At 40.4% G+C, this 20598-nt stretch overlaps 1 protein-coding gene and 1 long non-coding RNA gene across 2 annotated transcripts; one reads left to right on the forward strand and one right to left on the reverse strand.

The window, feature by feature from the left end:
- The first annotated feature begins 867 nt into the window (after positions 1 to 867).
- On the forward strand, positions 868 to 11245 carry LOC311250959. Its single transcript, XR_014621334.1, has 4 exons — positions 868 to 940; positions 6657 to 6687; positions 7837 to 7965; positions 11157 to 11245. It is a non-coding gene; the product is annotated as an uncharacterized lncRNA (long non-coding RNA).
- LOC311250953 (vesicular glutamate transporter 1-like) lies at positions 2859 to 19881 on the reverse strand. The gene is made up of 13 exons (XM_084343121.1): positions 19065 to 19881; positions 11129 to 11381; positions 10033 to 10151; positions 9824 to 9938; positions 9611 to 9698; positions 8344 to 8430; positions 7775 to 7911; positions 7262 to 7411; positions 6975 to 7107; positions 6333 to 6443; positions 5419 to 5546; positions 4975 to 5044; positions 2859 to 4796 (listed from the first exon to the last, which is right to left on the reverse strand). Exons 1-13 carry the CDS (start codon positions 19124 to 19126, stop codon positions 4501 to 4503), a joined length of 1749 nt encoding a protein of 582 aa, XP_084199247.1. The 5' UTR covers positions 19127 to 19881; the 3' UTR covers positions 2859 to 4500.
- Positions 19882 to 20598: the final 717 nt, after the last annotated feature.

Consider the following 20598-nt stretch of genomic DNA (forward strand, 5'->3'; position numbering starts at 1 on the left):
AGCGTTATTCGTATAGAGATGGAGAATAGTCTCCGGATTTGTTATTTTTTTTGTTAAATGTATTTGCCTTACTAACATCTTGTTCTGTTATATGTTTGCACTTAAGAAACGGTATTGCACATTGCATAGTTTTTTAGTTTAGTATTTAGATGTAAAAGCACTGTTTAATTAGTTAATTAGCTTAATTTGTAGTGAAAATGCACCTTAAGAGAGAACTTCTTTCCTGTTGTTTTATCTATGCTGAAATAAAGCTATTTCTATAGCATCAGATTTGTTTCTTTATTTTATTATTACAATCACTTATCACAAAATGTATGTCTAGCTAGAAGAGATTCACTTCCATAAGGCTAAAGAGTAGAATCCATGCATGTGCTATACTGCATCTTCTTATGTAACATCATCAGTACTGGACAATATTTTTCTCTACAAAGTTTTAAAAGGTAGTGGTGTTATATACAAGGAATACATACCTTTGAATGGAGCAGTAATGGTGTTTGTTGTGTTTCCGAGTGAGCCTGTGGTTTCTTGAGTGTTGTAGGCTGCTGTGTTTTTAGCCTCGTTTGCTAGCGGGCTTATTAGCCTTTAGCATAACTTTACCCGTCAGTCCTCACCGCACTTTCTGCTAGTTCTGCTTTAATTGCTTTAATATTTTAAACAAAGGAGTTCGTCTAAAGTAGGAAGATGTTTTACAGTCACGGAGACAATCATTTCATTAAAGGGACGCTGACACCCTGACCCTGGACTCATTCAAGGCACAACCATAACGAGTGACATAACATCATTTTCAAACTGTCAGAAGGTAACGTTGATGTGTCGTTAGAAGATGGCGACCCCTATTCGACCTGATGCTAACTGTCCAATGGCTAGCTAGGACCTGCTTGACTGAAAAACAGAAAAGAAGTGGCTACCATGGAAAAGATACTTCACAATCCATACAAAGGTGATACAAAAATTCCTAGAAATAGTAGGGTGAAATGAGACAAAATGGTTTCAATAAGAGTATTTGTGGGAATATCTGCCATAACTATTATAATAGCTATTTATTAACAACATTTAACTATTAAAGCTTCATAAAGAAAAGGAGTGTACAGTCAAACCACGACAGAAGAGCCAAGATGGAGGCCTGGAAGAGTTTAAAATGTGAGAAATAACAAAACACACTGCACATAAAAAAGAAAAGAAAAAAAAGTACACTAATAAATGTGCCGCTACAAACCATACCATCATCATTAGCACGATAACTCCTAGCACCGGAACCACACCCATGACTGAAGGCCACCAACAGCCGCAGCACTAGAAGTAAGGGTGACAGGAGTGAAAACACTGTTCTATATAAAATGCCTTTTTTTCCCCCCTGCCTCACAAAAAACAAGGAGGACAAGCACCTTCACACCTTGTGTCCCATGAGCGCACTTTGCTGTTACATGGACTGCACAACAAGCCTGACTGATTTTTCATCTTTAATGACACGCAAGCCCAGGGTAGGGCTCCAGACTAACTTTTTACACTGGTTGCACTTTTAATTATATTTCTTAACTGATTATGTAAACAGAAATAAAGGTGCAGATAAATGTTGTCCTTCATTTAAATCACAGCATAAGCAACTAGAGCTTTCAGTAACTAAAATACATTTATGCATTGTTTTTAACCTGGCCTGCTGATTTTTGGTCCCATGTGCGACAAAAATAGCTGCACCCTGGAGCCCTGTGTTAGTCCAGCGGCAGGCTCATTGGATTTCACGAGGGTTATGTGACAATGGGTAGCACCTCTCAGGAGGTTCTCAGGTTCTGCTCCACAAGGACCGCTGCCTTGTCGGCTGCCCTGTTATATCGGTCGATGTCATTTGCTTGGCCATGTCCTGGTCTTCCACATCTACTTGTGTGCAGTCGTATCTCAGGGACATGACGTCTGACTGTGACTCACTCAGTGCTTGGTGCAATGTGAGGCACTCTCTGAATTAGACTGATGCCTTTTGGTCATGCAGGTTGTGCTCCATGGCCTGACTACTTGAAGTCTTTCACCTAGTCAGTGGTTGAGTCTGGAATATTTGTGACCATAATTAGGCCCAGCTGGAAGTACTTCACATGTCTAATGACCTTTGACTCCAGTCATGGCCAAAGGCAGAGCCTGTTAGAGGCCATAACACAAATGAAATCAAAATAGTACCTGACTGTAACTCCAGCTCTAAGAGTAAATGTGTATCCCTCTTAACTACAGGCAGGTGTGCTGGTGCTTTATATAGTGTTTCTACTATTCTTAGATTGGGTGGTGACTGCAATGATCTCTCTCACGGTACCGAGATGGAGCCACAAAGAGTAAATGAAAGCAAAAGCAAAGTCTGTTAGACGGCGGCACGTTACTTATAGAACTGAAGTTAAATCCAGGTAGCTACTATTTCCCCCACTGGCAGATGGATGCAGGATAATCCGAGTGATTTCAGAGACCAAAGCAGGACAGCGAGGGTGAAGCCCTCGGTGCTTTTTTTCTGGCTGAGGAAAACTGGCAAGTCCTGTGCCCTGGTGCCATAAAAATCTATTTTTCTTCTTCATTTCCATGTTCTTATACTTTACCCCATTGATCGATATGCTGTCTACAGAGGAGTACAGCATTAGGGGTAACATGAAACCACTGTATCCAAAGACCTACATTATTAGTGCCTGAGGCGGGCATGCAGCAGAGGAAAGTTGGCTTGAACAAAACAAAAACAAAACAAAAAGGCAGATTAAAAATGTAACACTGCTGTAATCATCTATTTTTTAGCAAGATAGTTTACGCACCACCCAATACCAAACACTCAAACATAAAAGTGGGAGAAATGCATTAACTGTGAAGCATATCTGTAATAATTTTACAGGAAGTACCACCTCTAGGTTTTATTATACAATATATTCCACATGTACATGATTTATACATATACAGTTTGAGTTTACAATCCAGAACAAAACATTTAACAAGAAATTAATGAAAAATGACAAAAACAGTAAAAACCCTAACATTTCGTTTAGACTCTATCAGTTAACTCCACTCAGTGATAACGATCTGTGATCTAACACAGGGACTTTTTTTTCATCTTAAACCTTCATTTCGGGGGCTAACTACATACATTACAACATCTACTAACAAAAATAAAACAAATTGCTCATGTACAGTGAAATGTCATTGTTTTGTTGTCCATCTGTTCTTAGCTTACTGATCTTTTAACATATCTTCAATTTGCCGCACTATAAAATAAAGCATAATCAGAGGGTAATCAGAAAAGACCAGCTTTGAACGAGATTGACTGACACCTACGTGATGGCTCTATTTGCACAGTTTTTAATTATGACATGTTATATACCTAGCACCATACAAAAGCCTAGGCTCAGTGTTTTTGTGTGCTTTGACAGAGAGCAGAGACTGGCATGTGTCGGGGTTCTTATGTTATATGGTGACAGCAAAGTGCTTCTGTTGATGTTTACACTTAGAGCATGAACACAGTAACATGATAGAATAACATAAATGAAGCATAGATTACATGTAAAGCATTTTGAACAAAATGGATGTTGGATTTTGACAAAGCGATAAAAGTGGCTCTAAACTAAGACACTATATAATTGTTGTTACCCTGGATAATTACATTCTGTCTTGTCCTATATGAGGCATTTTTTTATTCGACAGGTTTGAGGCCTAGTACATAATGTTTGCATGAGGAAATCAAAATGCTGCAGCTACAAATGTCAGCATGGGCTAGTTAGACTTCACAGAAAGCTGTGTGCAGTAATATTTGCAGGTGTTCAATTAGTTTCTCAGTAGATGAGTAAACCATTGCTAAAGAGCAAAATATTTTGTTGTATTGGCACAAGTAACATGCTTTTTCTTATAAGTGTGCACATTAAGGACAAAACTTAACATCATTTTTAGGAAAAAAAGCTTTCATAACATTGTGTGAAAACCTAGTCCCTCCCATTGTGATGACTTACTGTTTTGACTTCAGTGGAGGTACAAATTCTACAACCATTGATGAAACTTTTTGAAAAACCAATTAACTCAACAGGTTTTCACCCAACAGTAGAAATGTGCTTGTGACCAATGTGTACCTAGAGATTTGTAATCTTGAATGATTCAAATGTAAGTGAGAGGTATACAAATGATACCCAAATCCTGTTAGAGTATAGAAATTCCTACTTTTTTTTTTTTTTTAACAATGAATAAACATCAAAGTAAGCCACACAGCCCTCCTCCAAGAGAGATTGCAGGGAGGCTGATGAGTCCTAAAACACTCTTACTTAGATTGTCTGTCACACGATGTACACAATCACACACAAACACACATTTTACATTTACTAACGTCTTCACCTTCACTGTGGAGTCTCTTTGAATTCAAGTTCAGTTATGATAGTACAGTCAGGTTTGCTGAAAATGGTCCCCTCCCACTTTCCTTTTTAAAAGTTCTTCACGCCGTCAGGTGAAACGCCACACTGTTGATGTACTGTTTCGGCCTCACTAAAACCACTCCTGGTTTTATGTTAAATCTCGGTCCACCTCTCCTCCATAAAGGTAATTATTGGTTCCGGCTGGCTGGACGTACTCCTCAGTTTTGTCCCAGTCTGAGACCCAGCCTCCTCCTCCTCCTGCCATGCCCCCACCTCCATTAGGATCCGCTCCCTGGTTCATGGCTCCGTAGCCTCCTCCGCCACTTGTGCGGTACAGCTCCTCCGTCTCGTTTGCAAGCTCGTCCTCATCAAGGATGCCACATTTCTCATCGCTCAGCTGCTCTGGTTCGGCCCAAGCTTGCTTCTCTCCAGATGCAAAGAGGCCTGCAGCATCGAGACAGACAAAATCAGTCCATAAGATGCATTGATGATGCTTGATTTTGCATATTGCAACTGCTAACCTTTGCATGACGAACAATTCAGTTTGTTGCATGCTTGAACATTTGAATGCTTTGTTTATTAAAGAATATGTTGAAACAAATTAAGAGGGGAATATACACACCATAGAATATAACACCTCCGTAATGAACAAGCGAGGCGATAAGAAACACACCCTGCCACTCCTCTCGTGTCTATCAAAGAATGGTGTGAAGAAAGAAAGAGGAAGAGAGAACAACACTGCAAGTTTAATTTTCCATTACGACTTCGGAATCATAATGTGTTTTGTGGCTGCATGCAATTATTCTTTATATACTTCTCTTTCGTAGAACTATTCGCAGTGCAAAATTAAATATGTATTAATTTCTACCCATATAAAGGAAGTCTTCCTGAGGAAGTGAGACCTCTGCTGTTTTGCATAGCAAGAACAGTTTCGATGACCACTTCAGTTGGAGGCTTACATGCACTATTGCTCAATAATCCACAGTTATAAGAAAAACACTCATTCAGACAGCAAAATAACAACAAAAATATGTATTAGTATGTATTTTACATTAGAAGTTCTCACCTTATGCTTCGTCATGGCACCAACTATAAGTGGGCAAACCATACCGGACAAAGTACCCACACCGTTGGAGATTCCCATGAGGATACTAGCATAGCGCGGTGCAATGTCCAGATGGTTGACATTGAAACCTTATGAGGAAGGAAAAATACGACATTAGTACATAAATGAGAGGAAATAGTTATTTATTCACAAGCCCCAGTTGGTGATTTGTTAATTTGTATGAGGAGGGATGGAGCAATGGAAACATGATTATAGAAATATTGTAGGAATATTACAGGCAGCAGTGTGTCTCTATGATCCTCTCGCTCTTCTGTGACTACATGTTGCTACTTGTCACTTCGATCATGAGGTTGACACAACTCTATAGAGTACATACGCTATGATATGGTATAGAATTAAGGATTTATGTTTTAAAGTTCAGAGAATATTATATATCCAATATGAAACTGACAGAAGAGCAGGACTGAGAGAAAAAGGGACACTTACAACTCCGTCTGCAAAAAGGCACCACAGACAGCGCCATGTATTCATCAATACACAGCACATTTAGGCTGCTAATATTTCAGAGCCATAGTGGGGACCATAGATTCCAACTTGCACAAACCTCAGTCAGATAAAGGATCAATAAGTCAGGCTAGACTAAAATATTCAACTAAACAACCCCCCTGCACTCACTCTGCTATGAGGAGATAGAGAGGCGGGGGGGGGGGGGGGGGAGGAGGTTGTTAGGTTAACAAGCGGGTTGCATTTGGGTCATCCTCCGTCAAATCCCCCACTGAAAAGCCTGAATGCTACTTTAATATGTGTTGGATAATGGTATAAAAGAATGAGTTGATGTCCTTTGTGAAAATGGTGGCTTATGAATACTTATGGAAGCAAGGTAGATGCGTGCAGAAACAAAAATTTGGCTTCACCTGAAATAGCAAAGCCAGAGAAACCCACAGCCAGGACCAGGAATGTAATGGCAACACCTTTTGTATGAGAGAAGCCCACCACCAACAGCAGGGTTGCCTCCATCCCAAACCCTGTTGCAGACAAGTGAAACAGTTTGATGTGTTATGGATAACATTGAATCTAAGTAAGTTTACTGAAGGCCATCTTTCTTTTCATAGAATGCCATTGACTGAGCAGAAACCTAACGTTGCCAGAGTACCCACAGCTTCTCACAAAGTGCTATGTACACTGTATGCTTCTTCATTTCACTTTGCTATTGATTTCTCTCTGTTGTTCAAAAATAGCCGGCAGCAGAAGCGGAGCTTCTGTTTTATGGTGAGTCATCATTTCCCTAATGCAGTAGATGTTTTCTAACCACAGTTTACTAAATATGGTAGTTAACGCTACTGTTAACCAATGAGCTACTGTGCAGTTTTTCACGTTCAAGTGACCAAACCAACTGTCTAATCATATCCATAAAAGGCAGAACATTTTAAAACAGAACTTGAGCATATGCTAATATGACTACAGTTTTGACCTCTTCTAAGAAAACAATCTATAATAGGCAAAACATTTCTTTTACAGCACATCAGTGCCTTCCCTTAATTTCGGCCCTTCCTTACCTCCACAATTCATAAGTTTCCGGACGTTCGTGGTGGTCATGATTTGATTGGAGCGCAGATAGTCAGCAAGCTGGCCACCAATGGGCACGATAATGGTCATGACGAGGTGAGGAAGTGCGGAAACTATGCCCACCTAGATATGAAAGAGGAAAAATTTGTTTTTGTGTAACAGTTTTGAGAACTCCAGAGATGGTCACCAGAATAAACCTGGAAAGTAGACTTTCCTTGACAGTATCATGTTATTATACATAGGGAAACTTTTTGTTCCCACTTCTGGTGTCCTTTACCTTGCTAATCTCGAACCCAAACACCTCCTCGAAGTATGCAGGCTGGCTGATGAGAAGCAAATAGAAAGTCCAGCTTCTGCAGAAATTAGCCACGATGATGGCGTACACAGGCATTGATGTAAAGAAGGCCCTCCACGGTGTGTTGAATTTCTATGACATGGAAAAAACAATGCACAGTTGTTTACCTGAATATTTTTTTTTCCTTTCCTTTGTGATCCATATACAGAGGTTACTATATAATATGGAGTGTCTAAATCTATCTTAGTCGCACTCAGGATGACTTCTTACTTATTCTTACGTTACTTTTTATCATCTCTCTGCTCTTTGTTCAGTTCTACTTCGTCTTTATGTTAACATTTTGCAGAAAGTACGAGCATAGTGACATTGCAAACTCTTCACATTCACTTGAAGTGACTGCGCAGGCCATATCAGCACTGTTAACATGAGCCAATGTGATGTGACATAGTGTTTGAGTCACATTGTACCAAAGAAAAACCTACTCTATGTACTGACCGTTATTGCTTGCTGTGCCGACTCGCCAATGCTTTCCTCAATATATTTCCTCTCCTCCTCAGTGATGGTGGGATGGGCTGCAGGACTTTCGTAAGACACCAGGAACCAGAAGCAATACCACATGACTCCAAAAGTTCCTGGAGGGAGGGAGGAAGACAGGCAAGCAGGCAAGGCAAAGAAAGAGAAGTAATGTAAGTGTCAAAACTGAGAGGAAAGGTCAAAACGAACAAGCTGCAAAGGAGACACCTTGACTGTACCTGCTGCCTCTGTAAAGACTGGGATTTAAGGCTGAATTCATACATAACAGGTGATGTTTTTATTCAGCTTCTCATATTTATGGTGCTAGCCTTTTGCGGTCTTCTTTTCCTCTTTTCTATGTTGTGCATGACGAGTGTGCAGACACTACTATTGATATCAGCGTTTGGATTTATTTGCTGTTGTCACAAACCAATTGATTACTGTAGGATATAGTATTTCTGATGTGTATGTGTAGTTTCCCAAGTTTGGTACAGTATGAAAGAGGTATGTCCCATGTCCCATGTCAGGTCTAAAGGTCAAAGGTCACTTACCATAGACATAGAAGACTGATGACCATCCTGAGTACTGGACAAGAATTCCAGCTAATGGCATGGCAATCACAGCACCAGCATAAGAACCTAAAAAAAGAGACACATGTTTAGGGCTCAACTAACAATGACTTTTATTATCATTAATCTGCCTCTAATTTTTATTTTGACACTGTTTTTTCAAAAAGCATCTTCAAAATAACTTGTGTTGTCTTTCAAAATGCAGGATATTTATATATATATATTATATATGTGACAAAGAAAGGCAGCATCTCATCACATTTGAGAAGCTGGAAGCAGCAAATGTGGCATTTGTGTTTGGAAAATAACATTTAATCAATCATGATGGTAGCTGACGGTTAATTTTCTTGTATAGCACATTAATGTGTTGTTGGACTAATCGGAAATAAAGAGTTCCCGACTAGGAAATTCATGTTTGCCCTCAAAATTTTGGTACATGACACATATACGCAGAAACATGGTGTAAGGAAGTAAATGCTTGGTTGATGGTGAGACAGTTTTTTATTGATTCACAATAAATATCAATATCAATATTTTTTTATGGCATTGGGCTGTAAGTATTAGTTTCTGTCCCTATAGATTGATCTAGATTAGTTAGTAAACAACATTGCATCTTTTTTGCTATGCCCATGTTATTTCTATATTACAACTTTAAAGCTCACAAACACACTCAAGTCAGAAGAGCACCATCCATACTTGGGCAATGGGACCATTCGAGGAGCACACGCATGCACAGGAAATCAACTAACTGATCAATCAAATAACCAACTAATCAACTAATCATATTCAAGGGCCACTATGTAGTTTAGGAGAAGGAATTCAAACTCATAATTTTAATAAACAATATTAATGAGGTAATAATACTAACTCAGAAATAATAATTTTTTCCATAACTGAATAAACAAGCTGTTCTCAGGGGAAAATAAGGTCCCCAGAACACTGTTTGAAGCTAGAAAGGTGGCAGGGTCCACCACATATAAACAAAGTAAAACAGTATGAAATTGTGTTGTCTTTAAAGGTCAGTTTGTTTACTCTGTTTACTCATTGATGAAAATAAAGAATGTTTGTTTATTTAGATTGTTTAGGCATAAAAAACTCAGTCAATGAAGTCAATGAAGATATTCTGATTAAAATTTTGTCCCCAAAACTGCATAGTGCATTTTTGAACTATCAAAAAATGTCTCTAAAAGTGATAACAAACATCTGTTGTTAAAGACAGAGACAAACAGTACAGTGATAGCGAACTCACCGCAAAAGGCTGTTGTGGCCAGGCGACTTCTTTCCAGAGGTGGTGCCCATTTTGCCCAAATACCATGACAGGCCGGATATGAAACCCCCTGTGGGATGGGGAAGAAATTATATATATTATTATGATTAATGTTGTACATAAAATGTAAATATATATCTTTGTCATTGCCCATTTATTGTGTTTAAGAGGAAGCTTAAGACAAGAATCAGGCACCTCTACTAGTCCTTGAAACACCCTGACAATGATAACACAGCCAAAATGCATCCGTGCTGCTGCGGGGATGAGCATATTCAGGCAAGACGTGGCCACAATGGCAAAGCCAAACACTCTGCAAGAGGAAAGAAAATAGAAACAAAGAGACATTTAGTATATAAAAAAATTATCCCATGCATACCAAAAATATTATTAATGGATTAACAGACCTGTTTGCTGCAAACTTTTGACAGATGAACCCTCCGGGGATTTGGGTTACAATGTATCCCCAGAAGAAGGAACCGTGGATCATTCCCACTGTTTCTGGGTCCCAGTCAAACTGAGCTTTCTGTTTGGACGAGTACATGAGAAAAATGATTAGTGTGCACTTGTACTTGAATTAGAGTTTGATCTATGAAATGCATTGAGGTGATATTTTATCTGTCAGAGCAGACAGTGTCTAATACTGGTCATTAGTTTGGGAGAGGAGGGACTGCAACATTGACTGACAGACTGTCAATTCCCATTACCACCATCAACAAAGATTTGTAACATTAAAAGGACAAATTACCCCAAAATACATATTTTTCCTTCCTTCTTTATCCTCCTATTGTTGAGGTCACCTGGTTCCTTAAAATAATCCACGGACCTTGTTGTGTCGGTTTGATGTAGGAACTATATTCTTTCTACTGAACTACACCTTCCAACTGTATCATTCCAACATGTTCATTACCGCATGGGATCTAAACATTAATGGCATCCTCCTCAGCTGAGTTGTAATGTTAGCTACTTTGGTTAGCATGGGTCTTGTCCATGAGCAGACTGTTGGCGGGTGTTTGGTAGACAGAAAATATTTTCTGCATGACAGCAACACAGCAAGGTCTGCAGATTATCTTGAGTAGCCTGGGTCATGATTTCTGGAAGGAGACATTGCTTTTTAGATTATCAAATGTAGTTTTTTTTGAGTGCCATCTAGTTCCATTATATTCATGAGAAAGCGGACATCTCTATGGCCGATATCTCCAAAGCTCAGCAACTCACACCGAACCAATCTAGATGGATAAAAAGCACTACAGGTAAGAGGAAAAATATGTATTTTTGATTTTAGGGTAAACTGTCCCTTTAATATAGCATCAGCACTGCAATGTTGGGAAAAAAATGTCATCAGGGATCTTGCTTGGCCATATAGTGTGTGTGTACTCAATACTTCCCTAGAGGTACACATAAATAACCGAGATACACAATAGTATTTATTTTTGTTGACCATTTCAGTTAAGTAGAGGGTAAAAGTAGCACAAAGTTTCTGCCTCATTCGCCGCCACTCACCACTACGACCTCCTTGTTGTCTCTGAAGATGGTGTGGCTGTTGACCATGCTGACGATGGCCACGCCCAAGTTACATCGGATACCGAAGGAGATGCAGAAGCCGATTCCAGAGAGGATGGCGATGATGTAGCGCCTGGGCAGACCGAAGCATGTGCAGTCGACGATGGGCATCTCCTTCTCCTCCACCAGCTCCGACCGGCCCTCTGCCGACAGCTCGATGGTCTCGCCATTTTCCTGCTTCTTCTCAAGAGCTCTGTAAGGAGAAAAGTGAATGGAAATTGTTGATATGTAAACTATTGCAGTCTAGACTCATGACACTTGATCTGACGTATGTTGTAAAGCAACCCTTGCTCTTTTTAGATAACTTGCCCTTGGAACAACCTTGACCATACACACTTAAACACACTAGACTCTTCAGAAATACCTCAGATAGTCTGTGTAGTGTTTGTCAATTCAACTAAACATCAAATTTCTAATTTGTGGATTTTCTTTCAGAGCAAGGTGAAAACAGATTCTATTCTGAAGGGTTTATAGACCGCCAACTTGGCTTGATAAAAGTGCTTGATTCTGTATATCCAGGCGATCTTTCTCGTGTCAATTTGACCAGTACCTCCAGCATCTTAATAGCAGGCAGTCAGCACAGTTGTCTTGTCAGCCTACAACCACTGGAGCTTGCTGACATAATTTTGACTTATCCTGTCTCCTCTGTCTTCTTCTTCATTTTTATAATGCAGGCATTCATCTCCTGACAGAACGGGCCCGCGGTGAAGAGTACAGTGTGAGTAAAAGACACACAGTGCTCACAGAAATTTATCCCGGTGCAGCCATGCTTCTTTTCTCTTTCCAAGCCCTTTCTTCCTGCCCCCCTCTATAACCTATGTTCATATGGCTTGCTGAGAAACCCTGAGAAATCATGACCTCTGCCTGCCACCAGTCTAACAGGCATCAAATATGTATCTAAACGCAGCGGATCATCTATTAAACATGACCTGTGCAATGCTGAGGTCTCAGATCAGATTCGAGCACTGCAGGTCCAAAGCAGAGAGCCCTTTTTATATTACAGCCTTATTCATTATACATATATATTTTCATATCTATATGTAGCTAGTTAAAAGCAAATGTCCCCATGGCCTTTATGGCAAATGTAATTTACAGCAAGAGATGCATAGGCTTCAGTACAAAAGCAAAACAGTCAACTCAGCCCTGCAGCTTTTAGCCAAAATACAACACCCAGCAGTGCAGAGCTTGAATAAAGCATGAATAGGAAGTTGGGGGTGTATTTTATAGACTACGTTCCTTGACAGCTGGTTGTTGAGGACAGAAAAGGATAAAACTTGACAGGCATCCTGGGCGAGAAATGACGTGTTTTAGGAGTCTTAGCCAGCTGAGCCACTATGACGCCCCATTAATAACAGTACTCCCACAGCGGCCATTGTGAACATTCATGATGGTTAGGATGAAAGTCTACCTGAAGGAGCAAGTATAGACTGGATACTGTTTGTCACACTCCTTTGTGCTAAGATTATCATCATATAAGCACATGGAACCTGGAAAATATTCATCAAAAGGTACTGAAATTAAACATTATTATATTGTGAATCAAGCTACCATACACACTGGGTCATCGAAATCAAAACTGCAGGTCTCCTTACACCCCAAAGACCCCATTACAAAAACAAAATAACAATAACAAAATGCTGTAAACCTATGAAATTTACTCAGTCTCATGACAGTTTAAACCATTAAGACTAAAGATTAAATGTGGTTGCTGTGATCACAGTGAATCTCCTCTGCATCATGGCACTAAGACTCTGTGTGTGTGTGTGTGTGTGTGTGTGTGTGTGTGTGTGTGTGTGTGTGTGTGTGTGTGTTTGTGTGTAAGCCCCAAAGTACATGTTGAAGCTATACACTCAGCAAACACAGAACACATCTGAAAAGTCTTAAATTGATCTTTAGTCTTGTTATACAAACACTCACTACAATATATATTAAACTGTGTTCTCTCTACCTGTATTTTCTTAGTATTTTTGCTGTGTTCAGGACATTTCTGGGCAACAACCTTTGGTTGCAGTTTAGCCCTTAGACAACAGTGTGCGGGATGTGTTGTCAGGACTCGTATAAAACATATATCTCTCTCCTCTGCTTTCTGTCATGAGGAGCTGTAGGTCTGTGTGTATGTTTGACTAAGGGTGGGAGAGAGCTACACACACAGGTAGAGCAGAGAACAGAATAAGTGTGCAGTTTAGCTAACCTGATGCGCCATGACGATGGTTTGTTACACAGAACCGTTAAGAGAGGTATCTCTTAAAAAATAAAAAATACTTATCAGGTGATTGGACGAACCATCTGTAAATCACCATATATCATGGGTCACTTCAACTAATCAGATCAACAGAAGGAGAGCACTACAACCAGCCTCATACCGATGCCAGTTGGAAGAAGAGCAGAAACATCTTTTCCATTGAGAAGTTTATTGCTCTTCTTTCACTGAAATATACTCTCCAGTTCTGATGCTATAAGCAGATTCTACACTAACCTCTTGAGGAGCGACCATTGTTGTTTTCAAAGGAACAGTCGGTTCTCTCAAAGGTTGTCACACCTAGACCACACCTGTAGCTTCAGTAGGTCCTCATATCTCACTGATTGGTTCAGCTACTGTGTTTTCGCCCAAAAGTGCACAGCTTGAAGCCTGGCAAGATGGATTTGCATTCACAAAAAGTCTGGAGAGCTCTGTGGAGGTGAGGGTGTGTTTATTTGTGCTTTAGAGTTTAACGACCCAGAAATCAGGAAACTAGAATGGCACTCAGGCCCCACAGTCCTCTTTAATTTGATCATGCCTAATCCAATATCAAATAAGCCTTTTTAAAGATCTGGATTTTTATTTGGATGCGTATCAGATTGTACTCACTCATAGATACCAGCCACCTAAAAATCCCTGATTTGTTAATCAGTATCCATGCATTATTACATGAGGAATTTACAAAAATGAAAAAAAATAAAATAAAATAAAAAAATAACGCCCTATCTCACAATGTTATAGAAAGTGAGAAAAACATTTCTGGAACCTTCCCTTTATCCAGATCAACACTGAAAATTAATTAATCCACCATCCAAGTTTCGTGGAAATCTGTTTTGTGATTTTCGTGTAATCCTGCTGACAAACCAACCAACAAACAAATGGACAGACCTGCGAAAACTTTGAATAGTGTGTTTACAAACGGCAGCTGACAAATCCTGCATTCTATGCTTTTAATTGCTACAATGTAGATTACAGTAAACTAGGAAACTTCTCTGCTAACTTTCAGATTTCGTAACACATACCTTGTTTTCTTTATTATTTATTCAACTATATATAGATAGTATATCTTTGTAATTTGGATTATTAGATAGTTGGAAAAAGAGTGCAGATGCTGATGTAGACCACTGAGTCAGCACAGACCCTAAAATCTTGTTTGTACAAAATGTTGGTGTCATCCTTAGATGGTGTGCAAAGTCCAGACCATAGTCATTTTGCTTGTGATACAGCTCTACTCGTTTTGTAAATCCCACTTGCGTATAGGCCAACGTACAATCTAATACAGTTTTATTCTGTTAGCTGTGTGAGGCTTTTTCCCTCTGTGTACTTGAACGAACCCTGTCCTACACCAGAAATGTTCCGACTCTATCAAGTCACCAGGGACGAGAATCACAATCCTGAAACACCAGGGGAAAAAAGGCACCAGCTGGTCACTAAAAATCTTTATGCCATTATTGCAGCGCCACAAGATGTACATCCTCTGGAGACCTTAAAAATGACACGGATACCAACATATCAAGTAACAAAAAGCCTTTGACTTGACTTTTGCTTTCAACAAACCTTTTCCAGGCAGTCAGCTAAAAACCCCAACAGTAAACCAACTGAGAAATAACAGTCGCCCAATTACGAAACATACATGCTCTATTAGTTACAGTAAGCAGGGGTTCTAACAGTCTCCGACTCTGATCAAGTATTAATGATTCTCACTCTTGAATTATTAATAACTCTGGCTCTCTTGGACTATTTTCGTCTGAGCGGGCCTCTCTCTTCATCTTCCTGTCTCCTCTTCATCTTTAACACTGCCTTTTACCGTCATCTCCCCTGAGTCTCACACGCGATTCTCAACATTTCCTTCTTCTTCCACACCATTTTTTTCCCCACTATCTGGTGGATGCTCACACAGTTTTGCTTTCTCTGCAACACAATGAACAAAATGTGTATGTTTCCTGCCACATCTGCTATGTGCTGCGGTGACTTTTCATGACTGACCCTGAGTTAAAGAAAATCCGTGGTAATCCTTACAAGCTAGCTGACCTTCTCTCTGTCGTGCTCGGCACACCACGAGGAAAAGTCTGTGAACCAATGCAGCCCGATAAGAAAAGTGCTCGGTTTTGAATCTTGATGGCATGTAAGGAAGCTGAATTCACCTGAGCCATTGTGTCAAGCGAGTGTTCCTGGTTCTCCGTCCAGGTTAATCTCTCAATTCATACGTCAAGGACAAATGTCGGGGCGGTTCAGCAGCTTGGTTCAGAGTTGAGTCAACAGCTTAGAATCACTGAAGAGAGAGTCAAATAATTGGTGTACGTTGTGACCACTGTGGAGGACCTACTGAACTTCGTCTAGGAGTGCAAAATGTTATAGTTTGAACTGTGGATTGTTACAAGCACTATAGTCTATAGTTATTGAAAGAATAATGTTCCATAGAGCCCCAACAAAGAGGCATTTGCTAAAAAAAGAGTTAAATTTGCTCAAATGTCTGTTACATTTGTTCTTCCCTCCAATATTGTAGCTCAAAATGGTTTAAAATGAGCATATTTCAATTTCAAACATTTATACAGAGGGCTGTTCATTCTGGTAAAAGATTCAGGAATGAGACCGAGATCTCTGCACAGTATTTATTTATAAAGATCTATATATAGATCAGACCTCAAATATTCTCTTGTTTGAAGTGCAGTTTGTCCTTGTCTTAACATTGTAGTGAAGAAAAGATTTTTATGTTTTGGACTGCTGGCAGGACAAAACAAGACATTTCATGACATCAACTTGAGGTTTAGGACATTTTGATGGGCATTGTTAATCGGTCTCTGCTGCTATGGAGACCAAACGATTAATCAGTTATGACAAGTATTATTAGTTGCAGCCCTAATACACTGTAGATAGTTGCATAACAGGAGACTTTGAGTGGGCTTTACAATGAACCCATGCTTCTGTTTTGTCACACTAATCTTCAGTGATGGGAGAAGTACTCTTTTATGAGATTACAAGGTAACTTTATTGTCATTTTTTAAAACAAAAGGGTTTAACCAATTGGGCTATTTTTTGAGCACCTATGGTAGCATGTAAGTGAAATATATAGTTTGGTACCTGGGAAATTTTAAATGGCACAGATGGTGCCAAAATGGCACATTTGGAGATTCTGCCTGAGTACTCTGTACTAAAAACCTCTCTAATTTTGTTCTGATTCACTTTATTAGTTGGCAGAGGTGATGTTCAGATGTTTTGCTATGGTTTACTAGAGATCTGGAGCTGCATCTGCATCATTCCTCAGGGATATTCATTCTAAAATTGTTCTTCTTTAAAAAAAAATCTTTCATTTATGCTGTGTGCCAACTTAATTTACTCGGACCCTGTGACATATATACTTATATTTACACATGTGAACAAATATTTCATATTTAAGTGTTCTCTTTATTATGATACCTTGATTATTCAAATAGACCTTGTAGTTGCGGAGATACACTCTAATTATCGAGCAGAGACACAAAATAGAGGCTAGTTCTTAACAGGTTAAAAAAAGAAACTATGTTTGAGTCCTTTGGGCTACATCTTTTTAGAAAAGGGAGTGTTGATGATGAATGGAGGAGTCTCACAGCCTGTAAGGAATGAAGCTGATCTGTAGTCTGCTGGTAGGACAGCAGATACTTCTGTATCTTTTGCCAGATGGCAGTAGGGTGAACAGACTGTGGCTGGGGTGAGTGTCGTATTTTAGTGTCCTTTGGGCTTTGTGCAGACTCTCATTTCACACATATCACTGATGCTCTGTAGATGGTTACCAATGATGTTCTGGGCGGTTTTACTGAAGTAAAACTTTTTAATGACTCCATATCTATAGTAACATATCATCATTTTTTGTTCATTAGATGTTGTATTTATAATCTGGATCTGCAACGTAACTGATGAAAGCTTTTGAAAAAGTAGTGGAGTAAAAGTATAAAGCAGAAGAAAATGCACAGTACTTGGATGTAGGCTAATGTACTTAGTTACTTTCCAACACTGCTTATCTCGGCAAATAACATTCATGTGCTTTGCTTAAATACTGCCTGTAGCTTAGTTAAATCCAACAGAACCACAAATAAACTAATATAAGAATACAACAGGAGGGTTTACAGCTCTGTGGCTTAAATAAGAAATTAAAAATGAATAGACAAGGAGTGAACACAGCTGTGTCTGCTCACCGTGCGCTCGTTAAGCATGTTGCGTGCAGAGAACGGGAGCGGGGAACGGGCCGGTGCGCGTTACGCACGGCAGCAAGGTACCAAGGGAGCACCTGAGTGCACGTGCGCCTCACGGAAATGAAAGCTTATAGGCTGCTGGCTCTGCCGTAGGTCGAGTGGCCTAATCCCGACTGGCTGTGAGGTGTCCTGAGCAGGAGGGGGGGAAGGGACACAATGACGAGCTCTCGGGCTACTTAGAGGGGGAGAGATGGCGAGAGAGGTGGCCAAGGTGTACGGCCTGCAGGGGATTTACGTGGGCCGACAGCTTGGACGAGCAGAGGCTATTTCTGGAGAGGATTTAAGTGTTTAGACGCTACATCAAATCCCGAGCGAAAGAAAGGGGAGTCCATCAACGCCTTTTTTTTGCGTTCAGATATCCATCACTGACCAGACTCCTCACTCCATCACAGCCCTTCAGCTGGGAAGGCGTGTCATTCCTTCTTTATTTATTTTATTATTTTTCTGCAGTTTATTAAGAGTGGAGCTGTTTGGAGAGATGTTCCCATTACCCAAAACACACACACACACACACACACACACACACACACACACACTTGAATTCTTTACGCAGGAGTCGTGTGGATCTAAAATGCCACACAGATTACCCGCCATGTTGCGACCTTGAACCACGTCCCCCTGCCCGTCATCACGAGTTTTTGAAAAGTCTTCCCCACCACACCTGTCCCGCAATGACAGGTGTGACAGGACAACAGGCCGCAGAGCGCATCCCCCTAATTTACACCACAGCACATAGTGATTCCCGATGAGTCTAGCAGAATAACAAGACAGCCTTGTGAAGCCCTAATCTCTTATGAAAACTGGCACACATTGTTTGGTCGCTCAGTCATAAACCCCCACGTAAAACTGTGACAAAGAGTCTGTGATTGGACGAAGTGACAGCACTGCAGAAAAAGCCTGAAAGACATGAATCCAACCAATCGATCCCACGCTTCATCTTACACTGATGGATCAGTTTGGGGCCTATACATGAAACTTAATTCTGTTCATTTGCTCATAAGAAGCTAAATCATTGCATGTGAGATTTCAGTTTAAGGTTTCAGAGCGATTGTGTGCTCAGGAGAAACTTCACTGATCAGCTATGGCATGATTCTCCTAAAGTGATAAGCCGTGTGTGCCAGTTTCCTATGCGACAGATCAGTAGCCTATAGAGGGACAGATGTGGTGCCAGGTCACCCGACCCGACACTAATCCAGGCCTCTGGAGATCTTGATCTCCAAAAGAGCAGTTTTCTCCTCTTTTAAGACGAATAAACCTTGTTTCGGCAGCTCTGCTTTCTCCTCCAGAAGCCTGATTTAATCGTAAAAGTTGAACTTTTTCTTTTTAACACGAGAAGGCAGCCGCTCTCTGCGGTGCCATATGCAACATTTTCTGGTCGTAATTTGCTCCAGAGAGATTTTTTACATACCCGTAGATTTTCCCGAGAGTCTTGGCTGCCACGACCTTAAACCTGTCCGGCCGGATCTCCATCCTCACGACTCCAGGATCCGACCAATGTGCAGTCTTTGCGCGCTCCCGACCGAGCGCACAGCCTTCTCCTCTACTCCCTCCGCCCCGTGGCTCTCACTCACACATAAAAAAAAAAAAAAGGAAAAAAACCTTGATTTTACTTGATCCCTAGACTCATTAACCCGCAGTTTCCTTTGCGGCGGAATCTATAGCGACACCGATTGTCCGGATTTGATTTGCTTCAACTGCATTTGGATAAAACCAGCGGAACAAACATTGTCAGCCCCACTTTGCCAGAGTCCTTCACGTCCAGGTGAACTTCTTGACACTCCCGTGAAGGTCTCGCAGCGCGCCGGATGGAGGTAACTTTCGTGGCCAAGCGGAGTCTCTGTCCGTGGTCCTGAAACCAGATTACCGCCGCCTGCGCGCTAATCTCTCCAAGTGTGTGTAGTGAGTGGAAGGTAGCATGTCACTTCCTTCCCCGCAGCCCTGCGTTTTAAGCACCGACTATTCTTGGACCGCGAAATCCTTGAATGGAGCAAGTTAGAGTAAACAGTGTCCGATTGAAGCATATTAACAGGGTTCCCAGGTATTTGTGACACGGGAGGGGCAGGCTGCTCCCGGGGCACTGGACTGATCCTGAGTTGAACTGTCGGAAAGAGGTGTATAGATCCAAAGTAAAAGGCGAAGTAAATCTACAAGTAAAGGAAAACAAAGAACAATCTGATTTTATAAAATGATAAGATCCAGATTTTGTGGGTTTTTTTGGTCGCCTCAGCTATGCGCCCTGTGCGTCATACCAACAGTGTCAGAGCTGCCATCACGCATCATTTCTGCAACCCCCTTCTTCCATATGGGTGTGACAACTGCTTAAAGGATGAGTTCACCCAAAAATGGAAAATCAGTCATTATCTACTCACCCTCATGTCGATGGAAGAGGAAAACAGTGTGGCAGCACTCTCAACAACAACTGATATAGATGGGGACTTGTTTTAAATTTAAAAATAAATAAATAAATAAATAAATAAAACTGAAAAAAACAACAACTATAAAATGGCTCCATACAGCTCATCCATCGTCATCCAAGTCTCCACGGATCACAAATTGTTTTGAAAAGAAATTGTTTACGCCCACAACATGCAGTCAGTTTGTGCACACACTTAAGACAGGGTGTGCGCTAACACGTTTAGCTTAGCAGCTACAGTGCAGATTTCAGCTTTAAAAAGGGTTTGAATGACGTCTTTTCAAATCAGTTTGGGATCTCAGGACTTCTAGAGACTTGGATTACACAGGATGAGCTGTTATTTTATTTTTATTTTTTAAAAATGTTTTATAACAAGTCCCCATCTACTTCAGTTGTTTCGGACAATTAAATGTTTTGTTGACCACGAAACTTCACCCAACTTTCCATCAGCATGTAGCTGAGTAGATAGTGACTGACTTTTTCATTTTTTGGTGAACTTATCCTTTAAAGTTCTTGTTAAAATAGGTAG

The sequence above is a fragment of the Pagrus pagrus genome, assembly GCF_965226575.1.
Source record: "Pagrus pagrus genome assembly, chromosome: 21".
In the NCBI taxonomy this organism is placed as follows: domain Eukaryota; kingdom Metazoa; phylum Chordata; class Actinopteri; order Spariformes; family Sparidae; genus Pagrus; species Pagrus pagrus.

What these genes read in the sequence shown, in the direction of transcription:
- LOC311250953 (XM_084343121.1), bottom strand. Translation starts at nt 19,126, where the DNA reads ATGGAGATCCGGCCGGACAGGTTTAAGGTCGTGGCAGCCAAGACTCTC. An exon ending in CAAAAGTTTGCAGCAAACAG is followed by an intron (nt 9,939 to 10,032) that starts GTCTGTTAATCC and finishes TTCCTCTTGCAG; the next exon opens with AGTGTTTGGCTTTGCCATTG. An exon ending in GGCCACAACAGCCTTTTGCG is followed by an intron (nt 8,431 to 9,610) that starts GTGAGTTCGCTA and finishes CTCTTTTTTTAG; the next exon opens with GTTCTTATGCTGGTGCTGTG.